Genomic DNA, 23,183 nt, shown 5'->3' with positions numbered 1-23,183 from the left:
ACTCCACCTCGGAAACGTAATTCGGAGCAAATTCCCTTAAGGTTATTTTTTGCGTTGGATAATATATATATATTTCAAACAATGGCTACAAAACAGTCAAAAGTGGCTACCATTTTTTGTACTTTGGTAACAGTGGCTACTATTCAGCATTCTTAATCTAGAGTTTTACCGTCACTCCGAAAGATTTCAAAACCTTTTTGTATCTTTTCCTAAATGTACCACCAAACATCGAATCAATCAAGTAATGACAGTCCAAATTATACTTAGGCACAAAACCATCGGCGGCTGTTAAAAACATTGCGAGATGTTATTTTCCGGTTTCTGATGCCAAGTGAACAACCCCTCTTTTCTTAAATATGCATACGTATCGTTTTCTCGAGATTAAACCCACATTTTGATAAGTTAACAAAATACTTAAGCCGGAGGAAATGAGGAGATTAGCAACGCTCGTACGCTCTTGAATTAAGGACGAAGGAAACGAAAACTTTGATCAACTGATTGTTTATCAGAACAAAGTAAAAACATTTTCCTAAATTCATTCAAAAGATGCAAAGCAGAATGCAAGTTCTTCCTCCAAGGAGCAGAAATTTTCGTTGAAAATGTGTGCCATTGTGTTCCTCACAAGCTGTATTCGACCCGACGGAAACAACTTTCGATTTAGAATAAGGCTGGTTTTCTTTTTTTTTTTCCATTTTCTAAGAGAAATAATATCAATACTGAAATTATTTTGTTCCTAAATGAAACTAATGGAATTCTGTTGCTCATTTGATTAATTTCAACTGTTTTAGAACCTAAGGAATTATGCTTGATGGTACGAGAAACCACACAAACACACACCTTTTTTTGTTGTGTATCTATCTCCCAATTTTATTCCTAAATCTTCAAAAAATGTTGACCAAAGTTCACATGGAGGTTATTATGGCTCATAGAAATGTAAAGATTTAGGAAAAGAGAAAATTTCATGGCTGAAAACATCGTTTATCGTAGAGTGGTGGGAAAAAAAGGAATTTAATTATGTTTTGGTTCAAGTTGAGCTAAGGATTTAAATTTGCTACATAGTGAAGCAGATTGTTCTCCTCTGAGTATGTTTTCAACCCACTACAACTAAAGCTATGCAAATGACCTCAGAATCTTAAGCAGATCTAAATTTTATTTTCAATTGGAAGCAAAAAGAAAAAATATAGCCAGCCAATTTAACACTTAGATTTTGTAAATACTGTAGAAGACGAAGAGCGAAAGCTCATACAGTAAAATCCGATGATCGGGAAAAGAGATGAAATTCAAAGATGGAGATTGAAAAAAGAAAAGTGGGGGGGGGGGGGGGTGTTCCGGGACAAAAAGCGATTTGTTGTGAGACCACATATGTTTTTTTTTCCTTTTACTTTTTGTCTCAAATTGCCTAGGGCTATTGAACAAGATGAGTACAGTTTTACCTTAAGAGTTGACAACACGTCTCTAAGCTTTCTTCCTTAATTGACTACTTTTGTATTCAAAAAATAGTTTCAACAAAATTCCAGTGAATATTTTTTCCGCTAATTTTGCAATCAACTATAATAAATTAGAAGTAAACTTGTTGATCCATCACTAGATGGCAGCAACGTCTCTAAGCTTTCTTCCTTAATTGACTACTTTTGTATTCAAAAAATAGTTTCAACAAAATTCCAGTGAATATTTTTTCCGCTAATTTTGCAATCAACTATAATAAATTAGAAGTAAACTTGTTGATCCATCACTAGATGGCAGCACAAGTTTTTGTCGCGGAAACGGACTGAAATTATGGCCTCGTCTCTCTATGATCACTCCTTAAGTTGACCGAAATTGCACAGATATTACATTCATAAAATATTTCAAGAGGAAATCTATCTTTATATTGTAAGTTGTTCGTTGACCACTGAAATTTTTAGGAGTTGTTGCTCACAGTGTTAATTTATTGTCTGCAACTTGCCTACTTTTTCTATTTTCTTAAAAAATTCCTTCCCGTCGTCGGTTTTTTGAAACTTGATCTGTTTACCTTTCTCCCACAATCTCAAAACCGACTAGATTTTTAAGATTTTATTTCAATGGGCAACAACTTGCAAATAAATGAGAAAATATTTGAGCAGATAGTGTTGTAAATTGTACATACAAGCAAAAAAAAAACGTTAATGAAGAGGAAGTATCAAATTTGGAAAAGACCGTAAAGCAGGGAACATGAAATGAAGACGTCAAACCCAATCACTTAAATAAAAGGAAAACTCAAAAAAAAAAAAAAAATAATAATAATAATAAAAATAAATAAATAAATAAATAAATAAAAATAATAAATTAATTAATTAAATAATACAAAAAATTCTTTCTTTAAATACTTTTAAATTAATAGCAAAAGGATTCATTTGAAACCGAACTCAAAGCTTAAATTAGTTACACAGAGAGTGTATGATGTTCTAGTTAATTTTTTTTGTAGTGTTTGTTAATCCTATATGTTAACCACCACCGAACGTTGACCTTGCAGTCCTTAGGAACTTGTGGAGATTCTTCTGTAATTTATTTCTTTACACACACTACCAAAAAAAAAAAAATCAATTGTGATTTGCTAAAAAAAAGAACAGTCCCGCGGAAGAATTTCATACCAGTTTAAAAACAGTCAAATAATCAGCTGCTAGCTTTTTTTTTCTTTGAATCAAACTCATTCAGAGGTGTCACTTTGACAACTTTTAGAGTTTGAGTAAACGCTTTTTTTTTTTTTAAAGCTCTTTTTCGGATCGCGAAAAACTGAGTTTTATAACTTTCTGGATTTAAATTTAAATAAATAAGTAAATAAAAAGCCCCCCCCCCCCCAAAAAAAAAGTTTTTACCATAAATATAACGGATGCCAAAGCGGTTCTTTAACAAAATTCAAATTCGCAAAAGCCACAACTTCGTAAGCAGACACGTAATGACAGAAATAGAGGTTAAAAGATATTTAAAATATCTCGACCGTAAAAAAAAACACCTTTTCTGTTTTCAATGCTATATACCCAACTAATACTTCTCTTAACTCCTAGTTGTATTTATCAACTTTAATAACGGAATAATAACCATTAAAATGATAGAAAAAACCGGTAAAATCAACAAAAACAATAAATTACAAAATTAAATCTTAGTTTCATAAAATAAAACTCTAAAAGAGGGAGAGGAGAGATTTTCGTCAAAAGAAATAAACACCGCCCCACCTAAAACTAATTAAAAAGTAAAAATGGAAACTATGAAAGTACTTGACTGTCGCGTCGCAATACAAGTAGAGAAAATGTGATGCTCCATTAATTTTCACCAATTAAGTGTCATTAAACTTTTTAGCAGTATGAGGCTCCTGTATGTTGTGTGGTAACCTAGGCTTTGCCGTGATTGGCCTTTCCGTAAAGGTCGTCAGAGTCAGGGGGGGGGGGGCAGATGGAAATTGAGATAAAAAGAATCAAAATGCAAAAGCTCAAAAAATGCCTGATCTACGAAATAGTTTCACCCTTGAAAAGATTACTTTTTCGGAAAACTTTCAAACTTTTTTGGCTTTCCCATACTTGATTTTAACGTCAAGCAATTCCGCGAAAACTATTAGAAAAAAAAAATGTCATAACGAGACTTCATAACGAGAATGTTATGATGCTCTATAAATTGGAAACATTAGCGAAAAAGTGCAAAACAATACTTGAAAGCACCAGAAAAAAGGGTGTACTAAGTTTTTCCATAATCGATTCATTATTAAAATTGAAAAATTTCCCCGTCTTCTACTACCAAAGCCATAAAGTTCTTTAAATTAGATTTTATTGAAGATGCTGTAAACTGGGGCGACCTGATGAGTGCTCACTGACCTCCCGATAATATTTCTTCCTTCGAATTGTCAAGACAAAACTTGGCAAAAAATGTTATTGTTCGGCAAAATTTTGCCTGATGATTCTGCAATTTCGGCGACCTGTTGCAATGTTGTATTTTTTTTACGTCTTTTTAAATGTATTTTTTCGTCTTTACTAACAATAAAGCTGAAAATCTCTCTGTCCGGATGTCTGACGCGCATAGCGCCTAGACCGTTCGGCCGATTTTCATGAAATTTGGCACAAAGTTAGTTTGTAGCATGGGGGTGTGCACCTCGAAGCGATTTTTCGAAAATTCGATGTGGTTCTTTTTTTATTCCAATTTTAAGAAAAAAACTATCATAAATTACGAAATTATCATAATGTGGAACAGTAACATGGGCACAAGTCAATTGGCGAGATACGAAATTATCATAACGTGGAACTGTAACGTCGGTACAAGCCAATTGGCGAGAAAATTCACCATACATCTGTAAATATACAGGCAAACCAAAAGACCTTTAATTTTTCTATTACGGGCGAAGCCGTGCGAGTGCCACTAGTAAGAAATAAAATCACGAACGAAAACTAAAAGGAAATATTAAATTAGTTGACTTCTGATAGATGGCAGCACTATTCAAAAGAATTAATCCATAAAGTCTGAGGGAAATGTTTTGTTTTCTCGCAACGCGTAAAGAGGGCAGCACTAAGACACATAAAAGAGTTGTCAAATATGTTGAAACATCTGAGTCATAACAAATTTTTCTTTCAAATGGGGCTGCGTCAGGAAAACTTAGTCTCAATCAGCTCCTGAAATATTCTTTATTATGAAAAGGCTTGTATTTTCGGTGTTGTGAGCAGAAATTATGAGCTTTCATTAGACGACAGATTTCTTTACCTCCTAGAGCGCCCACTGCTCTTTACATCAAGATTATATGTAGTGATGTTCCGGATATCCGTATCCGCGGATATCCAAGGGAAAATAACTGTATCCGCTACTTTTTTGACGGATCTTTTCTATTCTAAAAATTCGTCAATATTTGAATAGAAGACTTAAATTCCGTTTAAATTAGGTTTTATTCCCTGTTTAATTATAAGGTATCATTTCAAAAGCAAATTTGTACCCCCCGTTTCTAAAAGAAACGGGTAATAAGTTTTAAAAGTGTATCTGTGTGTCTATTTGTGGCATCGTAGCTCCTAAACAGATGAATCGATTTTGATAGTTCTTTTTTCGTTCAAAAGGTGACTTGATCGAAAGTGTTCTTAGCTTGGTCTCGTTTTTGCAGAACTTGAATTACAGGAAATATTAATAAAAGCGGGCTTAACTTATTTCAGAATTATGGTAGTGAAAACTTGCCGGTACGTTAAAAAATATTGGCCCCAAATTCAAAGAACTAAGTTTTCTGCGTTCGATATTTGTTTGGAACTTCCAAGTTATATACAGTAAAAGCTATGTCGTATTAAGGAAATTTTAAATGCAATTCAAAGCCTTTATACTCGTGATCGGTAGCTATTTCATAGTCGGATAATGAGAAAAGCTCAATGATTTAAAATTTCTATCCGCTGTCAGTTCATAGTTGTTAACAATGTGTGTTCTGATCCGCGAAATCCATCTCAATATCAGGTCGGCATGTTTTTATTTTTAGTTTAAGTTACTGATTTGGGGTTTCTGTTATTCTTCATTTTTGTTTTTTCTCGGCATTCTACAAAAAAAGTGAGACTAAATTCTCTATTTACTGTTTGTAAAGGTGTTCCCGGCTCTGTTATTCTGTCAGTCGGATTAAGTTGGGTGGAATGGGTCAGCGCTGCATTTATGCTGAAATAAAATGCGAAAAATATTTCTAGCCTGTCCATTAGCAGCTTTGCACTCGTGCTCTACCGAGCAAGCTAGAAATACTTTATCACATTCTATTTAAGCATTAATGCAGCGCTGACCCGTTCCTTCCAACTCTCCCTCAATTTTAACGGAGATTTCTTTAAAGAGTAAATCATAGTCTTGATTATATTTTCACCGCAGATGACATTTTTTGAAGAAGCAGTGTTATTATTCTGACGGAAATACCTTCCGTAACAAATTAAACACTTGGATAGTTGAATTGGGTTAAAAAAAAAGATCCGTATCCGTGGATCTTGACACTAATGATCCGTATCCGTGGATATTGACACTAATGATCCGTATCCGTGGATCTACTTTTTTGACGATCCGGCACATCACTAATTCTATCCAGTGACGTATCTAGTATGGTGACACCCGAGGGCGGTAACTTGTGGTGTCACCCCCCCCCCTACAGAAGCAAAAGAAAACCAAAATTTTATGTAAACATGAAAACCTGAAATTCATTCCATTTTCAAAAACAACTATACATTTGTGTCAGAACGGAGTTTTGAGTGGACAAGTGTACAAAAAAAGGAATAAAATTGAAACAGTGGCGATAGGCGGCTCGTACGTGGGAGGGGGGGGGGGGGTAACTGCTCCCTCCCTTTTCAGAGTTAAAAATTAATGCTTGATTGAAAAATTTTTATAGGATGAATTGATTTATTACACTAAAGTAAAAAATAAAAATTTCAAATAAATGAACTTTTTCATTGTATTTCATTAGAATTGAACTTGAAAATCGAAGAGGAGGTCTGCGGTCGTCATCCATTCCGATTTTTGCTGCCATATTCCGTGTTTTTAGAAGCTATTAAATCAGTCATTAAAAGCCATACAGTATATAGCACAATTTTACAAAAAAACAGCCTCAGGGCTCAGGGGCCACTCCCCCTTTCCCCTGCACTTCTTTTGACCCTCCACTTTTTTCGCGCACCAGAGCCACCTATGTCAGTGATGCACACAAGGGGAAGGTCCAGGGGGTCCGGACCCCTCCCATTGCCCCGAGTTTTTCTGATTGACTATAATCCTATTCGTGTAGTACGTAAAATAATCACAAGCAAAGGTAACGATGTTTTCAGATTTAATAAATGAAAAAAAATAATTTTATTTTCTCTTTCTTCCCATGCAAAATCTAACTGCATGTGAACATAAATTGTTCTATGATGATTATTTTGCTTCTGTTTTTATTTTGGATTATGAATAAAGTAAATAGATTCATTCTTGCGCTTTCTGGTATTTTAATTAAGTATTTGTTTTTATCAACTTATTTAATTAACTAATGCTAAGTAATTGTTCAATAATTTATTTAAAAATGTTTTTTGTTCCCGACACAGAGAAGGGGGAAGAATTTTTTTCTTTCCAAGTTAAAAAAGACAAATCAAAACCGGATTAAAATGGGAAAAATGGAAAATCGGGAGACAGATTGTTACAAATAATCGTTCACCTATCAAAAAATATCGAAAATAGAAACAATATCGATTCGATGCATTTACTCTATTTTACTTCGCGTTTAATTTCGATTCATCCATGCACTGACAAACATGGCGACTGTGCTCGGTATGTGTTCGAGTTCGATCGCGTAATTTAATTGTAGGCTTTATTTCCGCTAGGGTGGATTCAAATTTAAAAAAAGCAGCCAAATTACTTGGACAGCGATTTCTTCGATTCCATTCGCCTGGTTCTTGTCTTCTTTTTTGCTTTTCCTTCGCTTCACTTTCTTCTCTTTCGGAGGTGGGGCCGTGATGTCGGCCTTTTTACTCGCCTTGATGCCCATGTTCTACCACTAGGCAACTAGCTTCCTGTATAGAAAGAAAGAAAACATAAATATGCATCCATCATGCAGAGAAAGTATATAACTCAAATATGTTTTAAAATATAAAAATCGGTCCATAAGAGTAGAACTGGGTTACATTGGAACTTTTGCTGCTTATTTACTTTTTACCTAGGCGAGAACTGAAAATACCGTTTTCGTCGCCTTCATTATTTGCTCCTCATGTTTTAATGTTACATTTCAACGGAACTTTTAATCCTGGTTAATGTTTGCCTTATTTGAAAAAATCCAATTAAAATAATGCATGGCAATGATAAAACATTGCACAGGGGGCTGTCCATAAGTGATGTCACAGTTTTCATCACATTTGATTCGACCCTCTTCCTCTTTGTGACAAAATGTCACGCTATTTTTCATAAACATTTTTATGAAAGTACATGACGTCATCTTTCTTGTTACCTCCTCCCCTCTCCTGTCACAAACTATCGCAGTTTCACGAACTCCCTTCCCTCTCAAAGCGTGACATCATTTGTAGACAGCCCCTAGACTCTTTTCTTTCGCTGTTGTAGACAGTAAGCTGTTCTAAAACTCAATTTGAACTTTTTAAAGATTTGTTCGATTATCCGTTCTTTCCGTTGATTAATTAGCACGAAAAAATTAAGGAACTACAAAAATCGATCGCACAAATGGGATCTTTATGAAATTAATATTTACAGCGTGATATTTTTAAATTCTAAATTTTTTAAAGAAAATTTTCCGAACAGTTCAACACGAACATTTTTCTACGAATTCGATACATTCTCTCCACATCCTTCTGATACAGAAGAAACTAAAATGTCGGATGAAAAAGGAAATTTCCTAGAATATCAGAAATAACTCCGTCACTGAGGCACCTTCATACCGAAAAATATGCTCGAAGAAACCGCCATTTGAATACGCCCGCACGCAACGGCATTTCGTGTTTATAGCGATACTTAAAAAGAGCTTTCTTATCGCCAGAATGACATTTACGATTTAACAGACGCTTAGAAAACAAGCAATGAAAGCAATCATTTTCCTCTCCATAAAAGTTTACACGAGTGCCATATTCTAGGCCAGTGATTCTTAAACGGACCAGCACCAGTCCGCAGAAAAATTTGCCTGGTCCTCAGAGATTTTACTCATTAAAAAAATACTCCTTACTCAAAAAGAGAGAAATAAGAAAACACCATTAATTAATACATTATCTGCATACGACATGTTTTACGTGAATTTTGTGATTAATTTTCGAACTTTTCTATGATTTTTCAGCAACGTTTATTATTACCAGGGTTCGTAATTTTTTTTTTAATCAAAAAAGTTGGATTTTTTTAAATTTGAATTAGATTTTTTTAATTTTGTTTAAAATCTTCAAATATTTGTAGTTATTAATTACTTTTCATTTATAATTTCGTACAATAGATGTAGCCATTCAGCTTACTTTTAAAACTAAGATAAGTTCGCTAACTATTCAATACATTTTAAAGATTTATAATTACGTTATAATACTTAGATAAGAAGTGATTTTGTTTCATGCTTTGCTTAAAAATAAGGATTCCATCATCATGTACGACTTAGTGTAAAAGAATATGCTAAGCAATTACTTTTCACAACTATATTAGTGATAGTGTATAAGAAAAACAGCAAATATTTATTTAGTTCTGTACTGAATTGAACTGTAATTTTCGAGTAAAAACAATATTGCAAGAGTGAGTTTGTTTCACACACAGAAAGAGGGATTTATGCAATTTTGCATGTTGAAGTTAAGATTGTACAATACAGTGTAGTTAGAGTAACACATTCTCAAAATGCAAACTAATTTATAAAAATAAAATGAACTGATTTTAATTAATGATTTTGTTAAAAATATCACTTGATTCAATTCAATTGATTTCAATCAATGATTTTTTTAAATCACTTGATTTAAATCATTTGATTTAAATCAATGATTTTTTTAAATCACTTGATTCAAATCATTTGATTTGAATCAATGATTTTTTTTAAATCACTTGATTTAAATCAACGAACCCTGATTATTTATGTCTAATTATTACAATAACTTTTTTCCTTCAACACATTTTTTACAGCGGTTCTTTAACACCAAGTAAAGTTTTACTGTGATATTTATCAATTTATTATTATATTGTTATTTTGTAAAAGGGAAAAAACACCCTCAGCCGTTCGCAAAATGTTTTCACGTGATTTATTTATTTATTTATTTATTTTTTTGCAAAAGAGAACGAAAAAGCGAGAAAAAACACCCTCAACAGTCTGTAATTTTTTTTAAAAAAAATCACAAGTTTTTAAGAGTCCGAATTTTTTCCCCCCTTGAAAAATTGAAAAAAAAAAAAAAAAAAAAGATGAAAAACATTACCAATCCGCGGGTCGTCGAAAAAGGTTGAGAAAGGATTGTTCTAGGCTACGTTTTAAGGTATTCTAACCAGTAAATACACAATCCCACACCCCATTTCAGTTTCTGGAATTAATCTATATCAGAGGTTTCCAAACTTTTCCGATTTGCGGCACCCTTTAAAGAATTGGATTTTTCTCACCGCATCCCAGACCTTATCTATTATATAGATACATACTATGTATTACATAGTCATATCGACTTCGTCAAACGCTCGTCTGCGGCACCCACTTTGGGAACCACTGATATGTTCCTTTAAAACCTTTGCGCCTGTGCCTGTCTGTTTGAAGCATCCTCTTTGAAGCCTGTCGAAGTAGAGCTGAGAGTCGAACAATGTACGAAAACGAGTAGTCCTTATCGCCTGGTCTCATTTTAGTGTGACTTAAATTAGCAGAGGAATTTCTTAAAACGTCAATAAAAATTCTTTCGGTCAATTTGTTCGCCGAAGTAGGCGGGAAATTGCCAATTTTTTAGCGAAATAGGTTGCCGTAGGCTGCGAACGGGGTTGGCTAGCAAAGTCCCCTAATTTAGTATATCGTACAAAATGGTAGCCAATTGGTACATGACAATTTTTTAAATCTTTTTAAAAAGGGGGGAGAACTTATGTTTCTGCTTCAGTTTTTTTTTTTTTTTTTTTTTTTTTGAGGAGGGGGAGGGGAAATAAAAAACGGGGTGTAGCAACCTAGTCAGACCAGTGAACAAATACAAAATTTTCTCGGCAATGAACACGTGGACTTTTTGTTTTAAACCATTTATTTCAGAAAAGTTTCTTCAAATTGCTCGTTTCACATTTTTTTCTCCTTTCTTAGAAATTGAGTTTCTTTTTATTTTCTTTGCCCTCTAATATCTGGAATTTTAAATTATCTTTTGACAAAGCTTTGAAACCTTGTTTTAAAATAAGTAAAAAAGGCTTTCTTTCAATCGGATGCGCCGTATCCTTCCTTCACTGGTCGGAGCACGAAGAGAATGAATTGTTAAGTCTGTGTTAAAAATAATAGGTTTAAGGATATTCTTTACATACAAGGAGGAGACGGCTCAAAAACTAAAAAGACTGACTTTAATTCTTGTATTTTTCTTCTTAAAACCTTAAAAAAGCGGAATTCCAGGAATCTAAATATTGAAATTTGCGGAATTCTGCCAATGAGCAGAAAAACCACAGTATTTTTTTCTTAGAATGTACCTGCTGTAAATTAAAATTTATCTCAAGAGGATATTTAAAAAAAAAAAAAAAAAAAATCAAATATTCAAAATGTTTTTTGAGCAGAAAAAAGTTTTGATGGAAAACGACCTTCATTAATTTGGTTCTTAAAAAATGCCAACATTTCAAAAACATAATTTAGGTGACAACCCATTCCATTGTAATACAATTTTTATAATTTCATTGCAAATCAAGACCAAGATCTTTATTAACATGGAATATCATTAGGGACCTTGTAACTCTAATATGACTTCGAAGCAAATTTTCTTTTTTCAATTTAGATGAGAAGTTTCACCAGTAAACAAAGGGTTCAAGGTGCTTCCAATCAACATGTTCGTGTGCATAAAAAGATCGTTTGACAGATAAAATCTCTCTCAACAGTACAGAAAGATTTAACAGCAGAATCAATTTTTATATTGTATACAAAAATAATTACATCCTGAAAATTCATTGCGTGCCATTATTAAATAATTAGTCTCTCTAATTATCTTCTCAGAGACTTCAAGAAAATGAAAACCTTTTGACTTTCACAAACTGTAATAACAAACTCTTTAAAATATGAATAACTGAAGTAAAGAAATGCATGTTCTTACGTGCATTAGGCCCAACTCTCCTTTGTTATGTTCCCAAATTTTGAATATGTTTTCTAAAATTATTATTCACATTTTCGATCAATTTATTTTGAATGTTTACTTCATTATTAATTAAAAAATTAAAAACGCAAATGTTTTCAGAGCCCAATGGATAAGAATTATATTTTCCACTGACTTGAATATGAACCTTCCTCCCCCCCCCCTTCTCAAAAAGAAAAAATCCTTTTTTGACATGAAAAAAAAAAAAAAAAAAGATTAAATCTGAAATTATCCACCTCTAATTTTTTCCTTCATGTCTATACTACTGGTGGTCACAAGATCCTCCACAGTTGCATAAAAATCTGGTTCAGGTTTGTTTGGACCCTGGTATGGATCAAAATTATGGAAATGTTGATAGATGGTGCTTTCGTAAATCGTGTTTTTGTCCGAGTTTAAGATGGACTTTCACCTTTGTGGTGCTCGTGCTTAAATGGAAGACTCGTTTTGCTTTAAATCGTGTAGAGCATATTACTGGGGCTCGGTGATCCGCATGGAAACAACCAAAAGCCTCAATATAAACATTTGCATAAATTTTGCGAGAAAAAAGTGGAATAGCTTCTCTTGTGGGAAAAAAAAAAGACAATGTTTCAGAAGTCAACTTAAATTAGGACAAATTGCGTAATAAATTGGAATTTTTTAAATAAATTTAAAAAAGTCGGGAAGCTGAAAAATATTGGACGGTTCCTCAAGAATTTTAAAAAGGTCGAATTTCAAACAAAAGGCAGAAGATTGTCATTTGCGACACAAAAACGCAATTTAGACAAACAGTATTAAAAAAAATTGGAAATTTTCTCAAAAATGTAGAAAAAGTCGAAAGTTCAAACAAAAAGGCAAAAAACTCATTCGTAACAATTCCGCAATTTAGACAAATAAAACAAATACATTAACACATTAAAAACGACGCCAGACCAAGTGCTAACACGTACGTTTCCACTGGCAATAACACGGCAGTTTATAAACCCACAAAAACGTGTAAACAGAACATCAAAATGAAAACCTTGGTAGGAACATAGAAAAGAAAAATACGACCCAAAGCACTATTTAGCCACTTTTTTGGGGAATGAAGGTACAATAACATTCCAAGTGGCAAGTCGCCTGTTTCGTAGTAAGAATGAAAAATCGTTCAGATCCGTCAGACACGACGAAGAAATTGGAATTCCAACCTCAACAAAGCGGCACAATAGAATTCCAGATGCGCCTCTGGAATATCAAAAGATTCTCTATGCGTGGAACGTACTACACAGGAGAGAGATATTATCAAAACAAGAAAAATAAAAATAAAATTTCTCCCACCCACAATTTAAAGTTCGGAGGTTGGGTCAATAAACCAAGTAGTCATTTTCTCGCTCGAAATTCGACTTCAAAAATAGAATTCGTGTGCGTTTAAATAGCCTTTTTTTATTTTGACATTCGCAACTCCAGAGTTCGAATACGCTACCTAACGGTGATTAACAATACTTCCGAAAAAGATAAAACATTCCATTCCACGTGTTTTCTTTAGGGTAAATTACAGGATTCAGACAGTTTATGGTGGAATGTAATTTCAGAAGAATAGAAGAAAAAGCTTCCCACAAACAGGATGAAAAATTACTGTCAGTCACAAGGCGTCAAAGCAAGTTATAAGTTACGGCATTTGTTTTACCTTTTTCATCCGCCATTAGGCAGTGGCTGCAGCGTCCCCTATAGTTTATTGGAGTTGCGAATAGCTCAGCACTTTTTGTTTATTAAATGTTAGATTTAGTTTATTCATCAAAACACAAGCACAACCGAAAATAAACATCACTATTAAGTAACAACTTTTTTTTTATTGATAGTAGGGGAATGTGGGGGAAAAAGGGAAATAGCGGAGCAAAGTGAAACATTGAAATATTTACTACGCTTTTAGTGCCATTTACCTAGTAATATTTTAATACTAGGTATGTAGTAATGTAGTATATGTATAATAATATAGTAGTCTAATTCCAGTCGAGAAAAAATTAATTCTGAAAATTAAAGCATACTAGCTGCGTTGCCCGGCTTTGCCCGGTCCACCTTGAAAATAAAAATTGTCTCAAGTGACGTATATTCAACAATCAGGCGTAAAAAATAAATAAAAAAAAAACATCATGATTTCCCTTCCAAACAATAACGACAGATATTAAAATATTTTTAAGAAATTAAATCCAGAAAGATGGATTTAAAATGCGTAACCATGGAAACACAAAATAAAATAAGTTTAAGGAATTAAAATGCGAAAGAAAATGGTTCACAATTTGAATGGAATCGAGATTTCTTACATTTGATTTAAAAAGGCTTGTAACTTTTCTTCCTTTCGAGATAAAAGTTTTTTTTTTTTCGACCATAGGTCGAGTTAGATCTGGAGTAAAAAAAGGTCGCTTTTTCCAACGGTGTCAAAAAGAAAGCTGTGGGACAATTCCTTCACTTTTTATTGATTTGTTTAATGAAGAAAGAAGTGCCTAAATTTCCACTAAACCAAAAAAAATTCGAGCTAAAAATGCAAATAACTCCCGCCGTAACAAAGTTAGAGCATTGAAACAAATTGCGTAGAACGCGGAAAATTCTACCCTTTCAAACGATATGTAATATTAATATGTGCAAGTAATTTTTCACCCCCATATTTGAGAACTTATGTGAAAATTGGACGTAAATTGGAATTAAAAAAATAACTACTCGTCGAATTTTATTCGAACTGGCCTGCAAACCTTCTCAGGACTTAAAGGAACAAACTGTGAAAATTTCAGCGCAATCGCCCGGGTAGTTCTCGAATTTGAGTTCAAACACACAGACGCTTTTTGGGGACTTCATTTTATACTATGTAGAGATGATAATGTGGGTAGTTTTCACAAATTGATTCTCAACTTGTAATATTTTGTTGTAAGTCAAAAATTATTTTGATATTATCAAATGAGACAGTGATAAGTAAAGGGATGTAAGTGGCACAATTAAAAATTTGGAGATACCCAGTACGAATGGTAGGAGAACCTCTCCCCTAGGGCAAGAGATAGCACTAGCAGCCTTGGCAGGTGCTGCTGTACAGCATGATTTAGGAAGAAAAAAAATCAATGAAAGTCTGCCTAGGACGTTACCTTTAAACGTGTTTTACTCAAAACTTGAAAATGTTCACTTACATCCCTTTATTCAGTTATCAATTCATCATTTCACTTATTTTCTTATTCATTCACCATTTTATTCACTCGTAAATTTTTCCTCATGTATTCGCTAAATTACTTCATTTGTTAATTTGTTTCATTATCTTTTCATTTATTAAATTATCCTTTTATTTGCTCATTGCGTTCAAAAGTAGTTTTCCCAATTGAATAGAAAATATTTTATTCGAAAAATATTTCTTTTTTCACTTTGTCCCATGCAAAAAACAAGTGAAAATTTTCCACCTTTTTTTGAAGGCACAAATTTACTGCCAAAAATAAAAATGCTTCGAATGCATTGTTATTTTTTTCATATACTGATCAAATCAAATTTCCAATTTGTTCATTTTGAAAAAGGTCAGTCATCTTATCTATTTCACTTTGCCTCACATTCCCCTTTTTAGTTTTCGTAAAATCAGCTGTAGTTAAAATGTCGTCAACACCTAAGTATTGATTGAAACAATTCTGCCGGATATTGTGTGCGAAGCTCATTTCGAAAGTTCAAAAATCGACTTTTGAAGGGTTTTTTTTTTTGAATGGATAGTTCCACTCATTTCCGGAAAAACGTTTTTGCAAACTTAGGCAAATGGCATTCTAATCACATTTAAATGAATCAGTGATCTTTATTTTTTTTCTTCATGTATCTTTGTTTGGAACTTGGGACAGTCAGAAACAATCGATGTTAGTAGGTAAAAAGTTAATGACGCTCAAACAAAGAAAAACATAAACAACTAGTCAAATTTAAATAAAAAATCAAAAGTATTTTTTACTAAGTATAATTCCAAAGCTTGAGGATTTTTTTTGCAATCAACGAATTTGCATAAAAGTTAGGAACTTACACTTTTACCACTGTAGACAGCATAAAGATGCGAGTTTCTAAATTTTTCATGCGACTTTTTACCAGGAATGTTTGAATCCCTAAAATTTTCCGATGACAAAATGGGGAGGGTTTTGAATGCAGGTCTCTTATACACGCAAAACAAAAAAAAGCAGCAGCAGCTTGATCGCTGCTTTAAATGAATATACAAAAATTGATAGGCTAGCTAAACGATATTTACTGCTTAATGGATGAAAACTAGAAATGATATCAAGTGCTCTTCGCTTCAAGCTAAAAGATTTATGAAACAAACGCTATTTAACGCAGTAAAATGAATCTCGTTTAAAACAGTTTAAGAAATAGGGGGAAAAAAAAAACAATTTTAACTCCGGCAATCCGAAGGATCTCCATTAAACACGGTTCCCACAGAAAAATCAGACAAATTATTTCAATTTGCCGCATACATTAACACCATGGCCATTAGCGAACTAATCGTTTCGCACCGCGTGTTCTAAATTTCCAGCATTTGGCGAAATGGAGACGTGTGTCCCTCCCCTTCCGCCCAGGCGCAAATGATGAAATTGCGTGCAAAGAGCTTCCAAATGCGAAAGTTAAATCACAAAAATTAGCCTGCGATTTGCACACAGGAGTGAAAGTATCTACTCGTTATTAGAGTTCAGCTCTCGTTATTGATTCAAACCCGCCCGTCACAAATGATAAACCGATTCTACGAAATCCGTTTTCCATGCAGCTTCGACCCAATCTTCCTCACGAACATGCGATTTTTTTTTTGTATAAATTCATTCAAATACGTCGGTCTTTTAATGGGTGATTTGCTCAAATGTATCAAAACTATTCATTAATTTGCTTTTCAATATACTTGAAAACGGATGCAAGTTAAAGCATCACCACACTTGAATGTAGCAGCTTAACTAAAACTCGCGATTTTGATGAGTGATGACCTTTAACCAGGCCTTAAAATAAATAAGTACGTGAATTTAAAAAAAAATGTGCACACAATGCGACTTCCTTGTACGCCTACAAAAATTTCGATGTTTTTTAATGACTCAAAATAAATGGGTGAGTGTAATCATGTACGCGTGTCCAGAACAATAAGAGATAAAATGGAGGGAGTGAAGACTTTCATTTGTGAAGCCAAGACTTCAAGTCACGTGGTAGATTTAAAGCAAAGCATTGGGAAAAAATCAGGTTTCTTTCACTTGTTTCACGCAAAACGAGCCAGCCATGCGTTGTTGTTGAGTCACGTGACTTGGGGTCTTAGGGTCAGCTTTTGCTAAGCCAATGATTGACTAGCTCCCTCTATTTTAGTTCCTGCTCTAAGATCCAGAAGTACAACTTCTTAGACCAGTGGTTTCCAGTATAGGTGCTATGGCACCCTGGAGTGCCGCGATGTGTCCACAGTATAGATGTGTATATATTGTAGAGATAGAACTTTCTCACGGCACCCAAGTCTAATTCCTTTACAGAGTGCCACGAATCGGAAAAGTTTGGGAACCCGTCTTAATTTTCTGCAACTAAAAAGTCCGGCATATATAGAAAAAGGTACTTTGGAAAATCGATGTTTTGTTGACTGCTTAGATCTGAAATTGCAACAAAAACTAATGGAATTTGTGAAAGTGAGCTAAAATGTTATTTGAAAGTGCGTAAGAATGAACAGATCATTTAATATTTGAACTTCCCAAGGTTGTTGGGAACTGATGCAAGAAAAAGTTCAAAAAAGAAACCGAGGCTACAAGTAACCGCCTCATAGTCGGAGCTAAGGCAGAAAAATAAATACCGAACTGCTCAGTTACAGTATCCATAGACAGGAGTTTTCGCCCTTATTTTGGGCTCGCCTGCCTGGAATAGCCACCACCGAGCTGAAAGGAATTGAATATATCTTCACACTGGTAGCAGGGAAAAAAATTGCGTTGCGGCACTGACGGAATATCACCCAGAATCTGATCAAATACTGATCACGATCAGTTATCCTAAGACGGATTTGAGTGTTTTTCCAAGAACTTGAAACAGAAAATATAAAAATCACAATGCGATTTCTCTCGGATGAGAGAGCGACTTTCCCGCCCGTCCACGTGATCTCTGGAACAGCTGGCAACCGGGGAGAGGGGAGCAGCCGTTTCCGGTCCAAACCGACACACTCTCCCTTCCTCATCATTCCGAGGGATTCTCACTCATCGCCGGAGATTTTCTATCGAAGACACGGGGCCGCGAGGAGAAAACAAGATAAGGGAAAGTTATAGTTCCTCCTCACACAACGACTCATGTGTCGGATAACGAAATATAAATGATACAACCAAGGAATTTGGGAATTTAAATGGGTTCTACGGAGGGGCGTGCACGGGGGGGGGGGGGAGAACGGACACTTGTTGGTTCGGGCCCGAGCCTGAAGGGCGTTCAATATTTTTAAATCTAGGGGTGAAATATAGGGGTAAACAATATGGAAGGGCCCCGGAAAAGTACATTTAAGGCATTAATAATAATTGGGATGAATGAAACTGATTTCAGTGTCCGGGGACTGGTGATCGATAGCTAGCAGAGAGCGGTAGCTCCCTATAATTGAGGCTAAGGCCCCCCTATAACAAGGGAGAAGACGCATCCGCCATTTTGGATCAAAGTGACCGTCTGTTCTTGAGCCATTGCCGTAGGGTGAATTATTAAAAGACGCAAGAAAGAATGTTAAGATCGTAAAAATAAGTGAATGTGCCGCAGTGTACTGTGCTAATAGTTCACAGAAAGGATTGTTTCTTTAAATTTCAAAATTAATAATCCAAGATAAAAACCAATTTTATTGACGATTTGCTGGAAATCCGAAGCTAAAACTCGGCAGTGCGAAAGCAGTAAACATTGTTATGTAAATTCTCGGTGCTATTTTTATTGCTATGGAGTAATTTAGTTTGAAAAAATATGCTCTTTTTTATATACAACTGTTACATTTTTAAATCACTTGATAAATTAATTGCTAAGATCCAAAAATGCAATGCTGCCAAAAATAGGGCTAATTCACTTTATTGGAAATTCAGGTATATAGCATTAGCACATAAAAATATATAGTTACACTCAGGGGAGGACTGGGTGACTTTGGCCCAGTCGGCAAAAGAATACTTTGGTCCACCTCTGTAAATTAAAAAAGTTAAATTAGCCAGTACCGGATCTCAATTTTTCCGAATCGAGCAAAGACATTGAACTACCGTTAGTTCCTATTTTCCTTTAAGTTTCGAAATCAAGCTTAAAAGTTCTAAAAGAAGAAAATTGTGAAACGTAAAATAGAGCTAACCCTGACACATTTTTTATGGGCCTTCAAAGAAGGAAACCAATGGTTGTACTTGGAAAAGGCACATCTTTAGGCTTCTATACTGACAACATAGGAAGAACACGAAAAAAGGAAGGAATCAGGTAAATTCCCCCAAAAAATTTTCGGAATCGGTTGATTTATATAGGTATAAGGGGAAAAGAATTGGGAGAAGGGGTTCTATAGTTCCCTCTCAAGCGATATTTTTAAAATTAATGTCAAAAACCGCAATTTTAGTTTTTGGTAACGTTGAGGAGAGCAAAAAAATAGGGGTTCCCCACGATTTTTTTAAATAACTTTTTTTTTCACTATTGAAGTCTAAGTTTGTTTACGATAGAATGTTAAGGACTCTTCCCAGAAATTCTTCGAAATGGGAAGATTTAGAAATGCAATTTTAGATTACCCTTGGTAAAATTAATGGAACAGGGAAGCATCGGTAGCTCTTTACGAAAACGTTTCGACTTTAAACTATTACAAAAACGCAAAACTATCATTGGTCACATTTGAGAGAAGAGGAGGCTCAGTGATCTCATTTGGAAGCATTTAAAAACTGAAAGTATACTCCACTCAATTTTAAACTACATTTAGTTACTATAGGGAAACCGGCGACTATCTTTCGGAGTTTTTCGACATTGAAATTTTAAAAACTATCTTATAACATGTTTGAAAACATTGAAAGGAAAGGGGACAGGTTTACCGAGTGTTTCCCTCAAGATTTTTTGTGGAGTGCTGCCGTGCAATTCCGCTTTTAAGCTCACCTTTGACTCTTGACTTGATCAACCCTCCTTGCTCCTTTCAAAAAAATTTCGCTTTTGGTAAACTTTTTAGTTTAACCAAAGCGATTTTTTTTCGAAAGGTAAAGATTCACATAACCCTGTCCTTGAAACGTCCCTCGTTTCAATAACTTATCCACAAGAATCAGATTAGAATATATTTGAATGTTTTTTGCATATCTTTAAATCCAAACATCAAAAAGCTTTTCAATGTTTCAAAAATAATTACTTTCGAAAACACTTGAAGTTTGTATGTACCTAGAAAACCAAAAAGTAAAAGAAGCATTTTTTGTGTTTTACAAAACTTCTCTTAAAAAATACCCTTTTATCTGAAAGCGCACTGCCCCTTTTTTGATCTGGGGGAAACACTAGTACCCTCTGGGCATTTTTTTCTGAAACTGAAATCAATTTTAGGCTATAGTGCCGATAAAAGGGTTACGGAGCTCTCCCTCGAAAATTTCAAAAGGGGAAATTTTAAGCTTTCTTCAGTGGCTTTAAAGGAATGGCGAAGGTTCGAAAACTTTGTCGGGCAATTTTTCGATATTTAAATATCTGAAAAACACAATTGAGGGCCTTGATGCAAGAACCAGGTAAGTCCAGACTCGCTCATTTTTGGTAAGACCGACAAATAACATCAGTGTCCGATAGAAAGGCTAATATATTTCCCACATTATTTACTAAGCAAGCAGAGGTCTGATCTTACATTTGTGTCCCGTTGTTACAACAATCGAAACTTCTATATTATCGGCCACACGCAAAAATGAATTTAAAAAAAAGTTTGGACTAAACTGGTTCTTGCATCTAAGTCCTCAATTCTAGACTTAAGACTATCGTTGGTGACTTTAGGACTACAAAGGAACCTCATACCTGAAATACCTTAGGTACCCCGTTAAGTATAAATCTGGGACTGATTACAACTAATTTTGCTCAAAACAAAAAAGAAAAAAAACCTTGCCCTCCCCCCCCCCCAGGAACTCAGTCCTAATTCCGCCTATGTTCAGGACCTCTCTCTTCTAAGTAGAAATTTTGTCCTAATTCCGATTCAGTTTATCGTAGTCCAAACTTGCTTTCCCGTTTTCGATTGATTTCCCGATGAAAATACTCGTATAGCGATTATTTACAATCGACGGGCCTCCCTCTATCTTGTTTACCCCTATGTCCCTACACATATTTCACCCATCATTTAAAAAATCTCGGACCTCCTTCAGGCTTAGACCTGGGCCAACAGGTGTCCCTATCAACACCCCAAAGCATGGCTCACGCATCTATAGCAGGGCCAGGGCCACTTTGTCTAATGGTGCAGGCCAATTTAAGTTGTTGTAAATAGACGCATAAATATGAGTTTTTAACACTCTTTTTTCGTCCCGGGCCCTTTTTCAGGCCGCGTCGAACACCAATTTCTCTGGCTTCCTCCTCAATCTGGGAGCCATGGCCCCCAGAGCTCAAAAAAACTAGAGAAAACTGATAAGAGAGAAAAGCATTCGCGCATGTGAACTTCGGCTATTTACTTTGATCCTTGCTTAAGGTGGCAAAAAAAAAAAAAAAAAACGTTTCCAAACGCTTTTTTTACATAGAGTAAACGAATTACATGTTTTTTATTTTATTTTTTTATGACACTTTAAAAAATGTTAGGTATGAAATTAATGTGTTAAGTTCAATAAAAAAAGTTGTTTGAAGTGGCTCACTCAGCGATTGGCCCAGTCAGGGATTCCCGACTAGCCGACCTGACCAGTCCGCCCCTGGTTACACTAATACTACTAAGAGCATTAATACTGTAAAGTAATACTAGTTTCATAATTAATTAGCAAGTTAATTAATCATGCAAATAACCGAATAATAATATATGTAATATTTCACCAATTAAATGTTTTCGATTTCTTGATGTTTTGTTGGTTTGTTTATTTTTTTCAAAATATGACACTCTGTTGTTCTAATGTCAACTTGGGACAAAAACAAATGCATTACGCTAGCATAAAATGAAGCTGAAAGGAAGCGAAAACACATCTAGTGTGGTAATATTTCTCCGACTTTTGATCCAAAATGGCGGACAGTTCGGCCTGGTATATGAGCTCTAATTGAGGCAAACTAAAGCAGGCAGCATTGTGAAGGCTACGTAGACCCTTACAGCATTGCGACACTGCCAGGGTAGGTTTGAGAGAACCATAGTTAATAATAAGAATCCTAATATGCCATAAAAATACAACTCACATAAACAATTAAACTAGGCTAACAGTGCTTTGTTCATTAACTGCAAAAGTTTTTTTTTATTAGTAAAAACTTGTTGCAGAAATTTGGTGACAACATTTTAATTCCCAATTGAATTTGAAATAGAATCGTACTTCCATAACTCAAAATAATAATGTAAAAAATGAAAACCAGAAAGAGCTCTGAAAAATATAAATAACAATAAAAAAATTAAAGCAAAAAATGCGTAAAAATGTATTAGAAAAGAAAAATAGATTTAACTGCGTCGAATCATATTTTTTTTCGCAGCCGGGGGGGGGGGGGGGGTCCGCGAATTTCATAATTTTATTCCGGAGGGGGTCCGCGGAGGTCTGAAGTTTGGGAACCTCTGTTCTAGGTTATGAGGTTCAATTAAAAGAAAAACTACCTTTCAATCCCCAATAATTCAATGGCGTAGCAAAAGGAGGGTTTTGGGGGTGACCCCCCCCCCTAGAAATAAAAGAGAAAACTAACTTTCAATCCTCTAGAATTCAATGGCGCAGCAAAAGGGGGTTTTTGGGGTGACCCACCCCCCTCCGAGCCATTGGTTTATCATAAATGTAAATTCTAACATAATAATGTATGCTTATGAAAGAGCTGTTTTGATTTTAAAAAACCTTCAGAAGGTATTTTTGATCAAAAAGTTCGCTTCAAAAGATATTTTGAACGAACAAAACCTCGCAGAAGTTATTTCTGGCTGCGCTAGTGCTATAATTCAATGGTGCAGTCTGCGCCATGTCCCCTCAGCCCTGCCATATGAGACTGCTTCATGCAGTGGCGTACCCAGGGGGTGGGCTGATAGGGCTACAGCCCCCCCCCCCCCCGAAATTTTCAAAATTAATTATAAAAATTATAATAAAGAACAAGTTTTTTTTTATGATGTATTTTTGAAATCTTACATTCGTATTGATATCAGAAAAGCGATACATGAACTTTTCTTAGCTACAGTTCATAAGTATCCCTCCCCAGCTCAAAGACTTTCGAGCTCAGCCCCCCCCCCCCCCCGAACTGATTTGTCTGCGTACGCCGCTGGCTTCATGAATGATTAATTAAGCACTGTGGTAGGGTCGTTATCAAAAACCTAAATGATGCATTGCTTTCCGTTAAATAGTATTCTAATCATTGAACAATAAATATCGAGAAGGATTTTTCCCCCCTCTCTCTCCCCGGCTTTTTTAGTGTTCACTTGCCTGTATAAACTGCAAAAAT

At 34.8% G+C, this 23,183-nt stretch overlaps 1 protein-coding gene across 3 annotated transcripts in view; it reads right to left on the bottom strand.

Annotated features, from left to right (window-relative positions):
* The window catches only part of LOC129221565 (probable serine/threonine-protein kinase kinX), a 131,087-nt gene that overhangs the window by 48,927 nt on the left and 58,977 nt on the right, over positions 1–23,183 (bottom strand). For all 3 annotated transcript variants that reach the window (XM_054856063.1, XM_054856064.1, XM_054856062.1), the window contains exon 2: positions 7,322–7,475. In XM_054856063.1, coding sequence (XP_054712038.1) covers positions 7,322–7,450 — 129 coding nt within the window. In that variant the 5' untranslated portion in view covers positions 7,451–7,475. The remainder of the gene's footprint in view (positions 1–7,321; positions 7,476–23,183) is intronic.

This window comes from Uloborus diversus, chromosome 4 (genome assembly GCF_026930045.1).
Source record: "Uloborus diversus isolate 005 chromosome 4, Udiv.v.3.1, whole genome shotgun sequence".
Taxonomy (NCBI): Eukaryota; Metazoa; Arthropoda; class Arachnida; order Araneae; family Uloboridae; genus Uloborus; species Uloborus diversus.
This window is presented reverse-complemented; position numbering and strand designations above follow the sequence as displayed.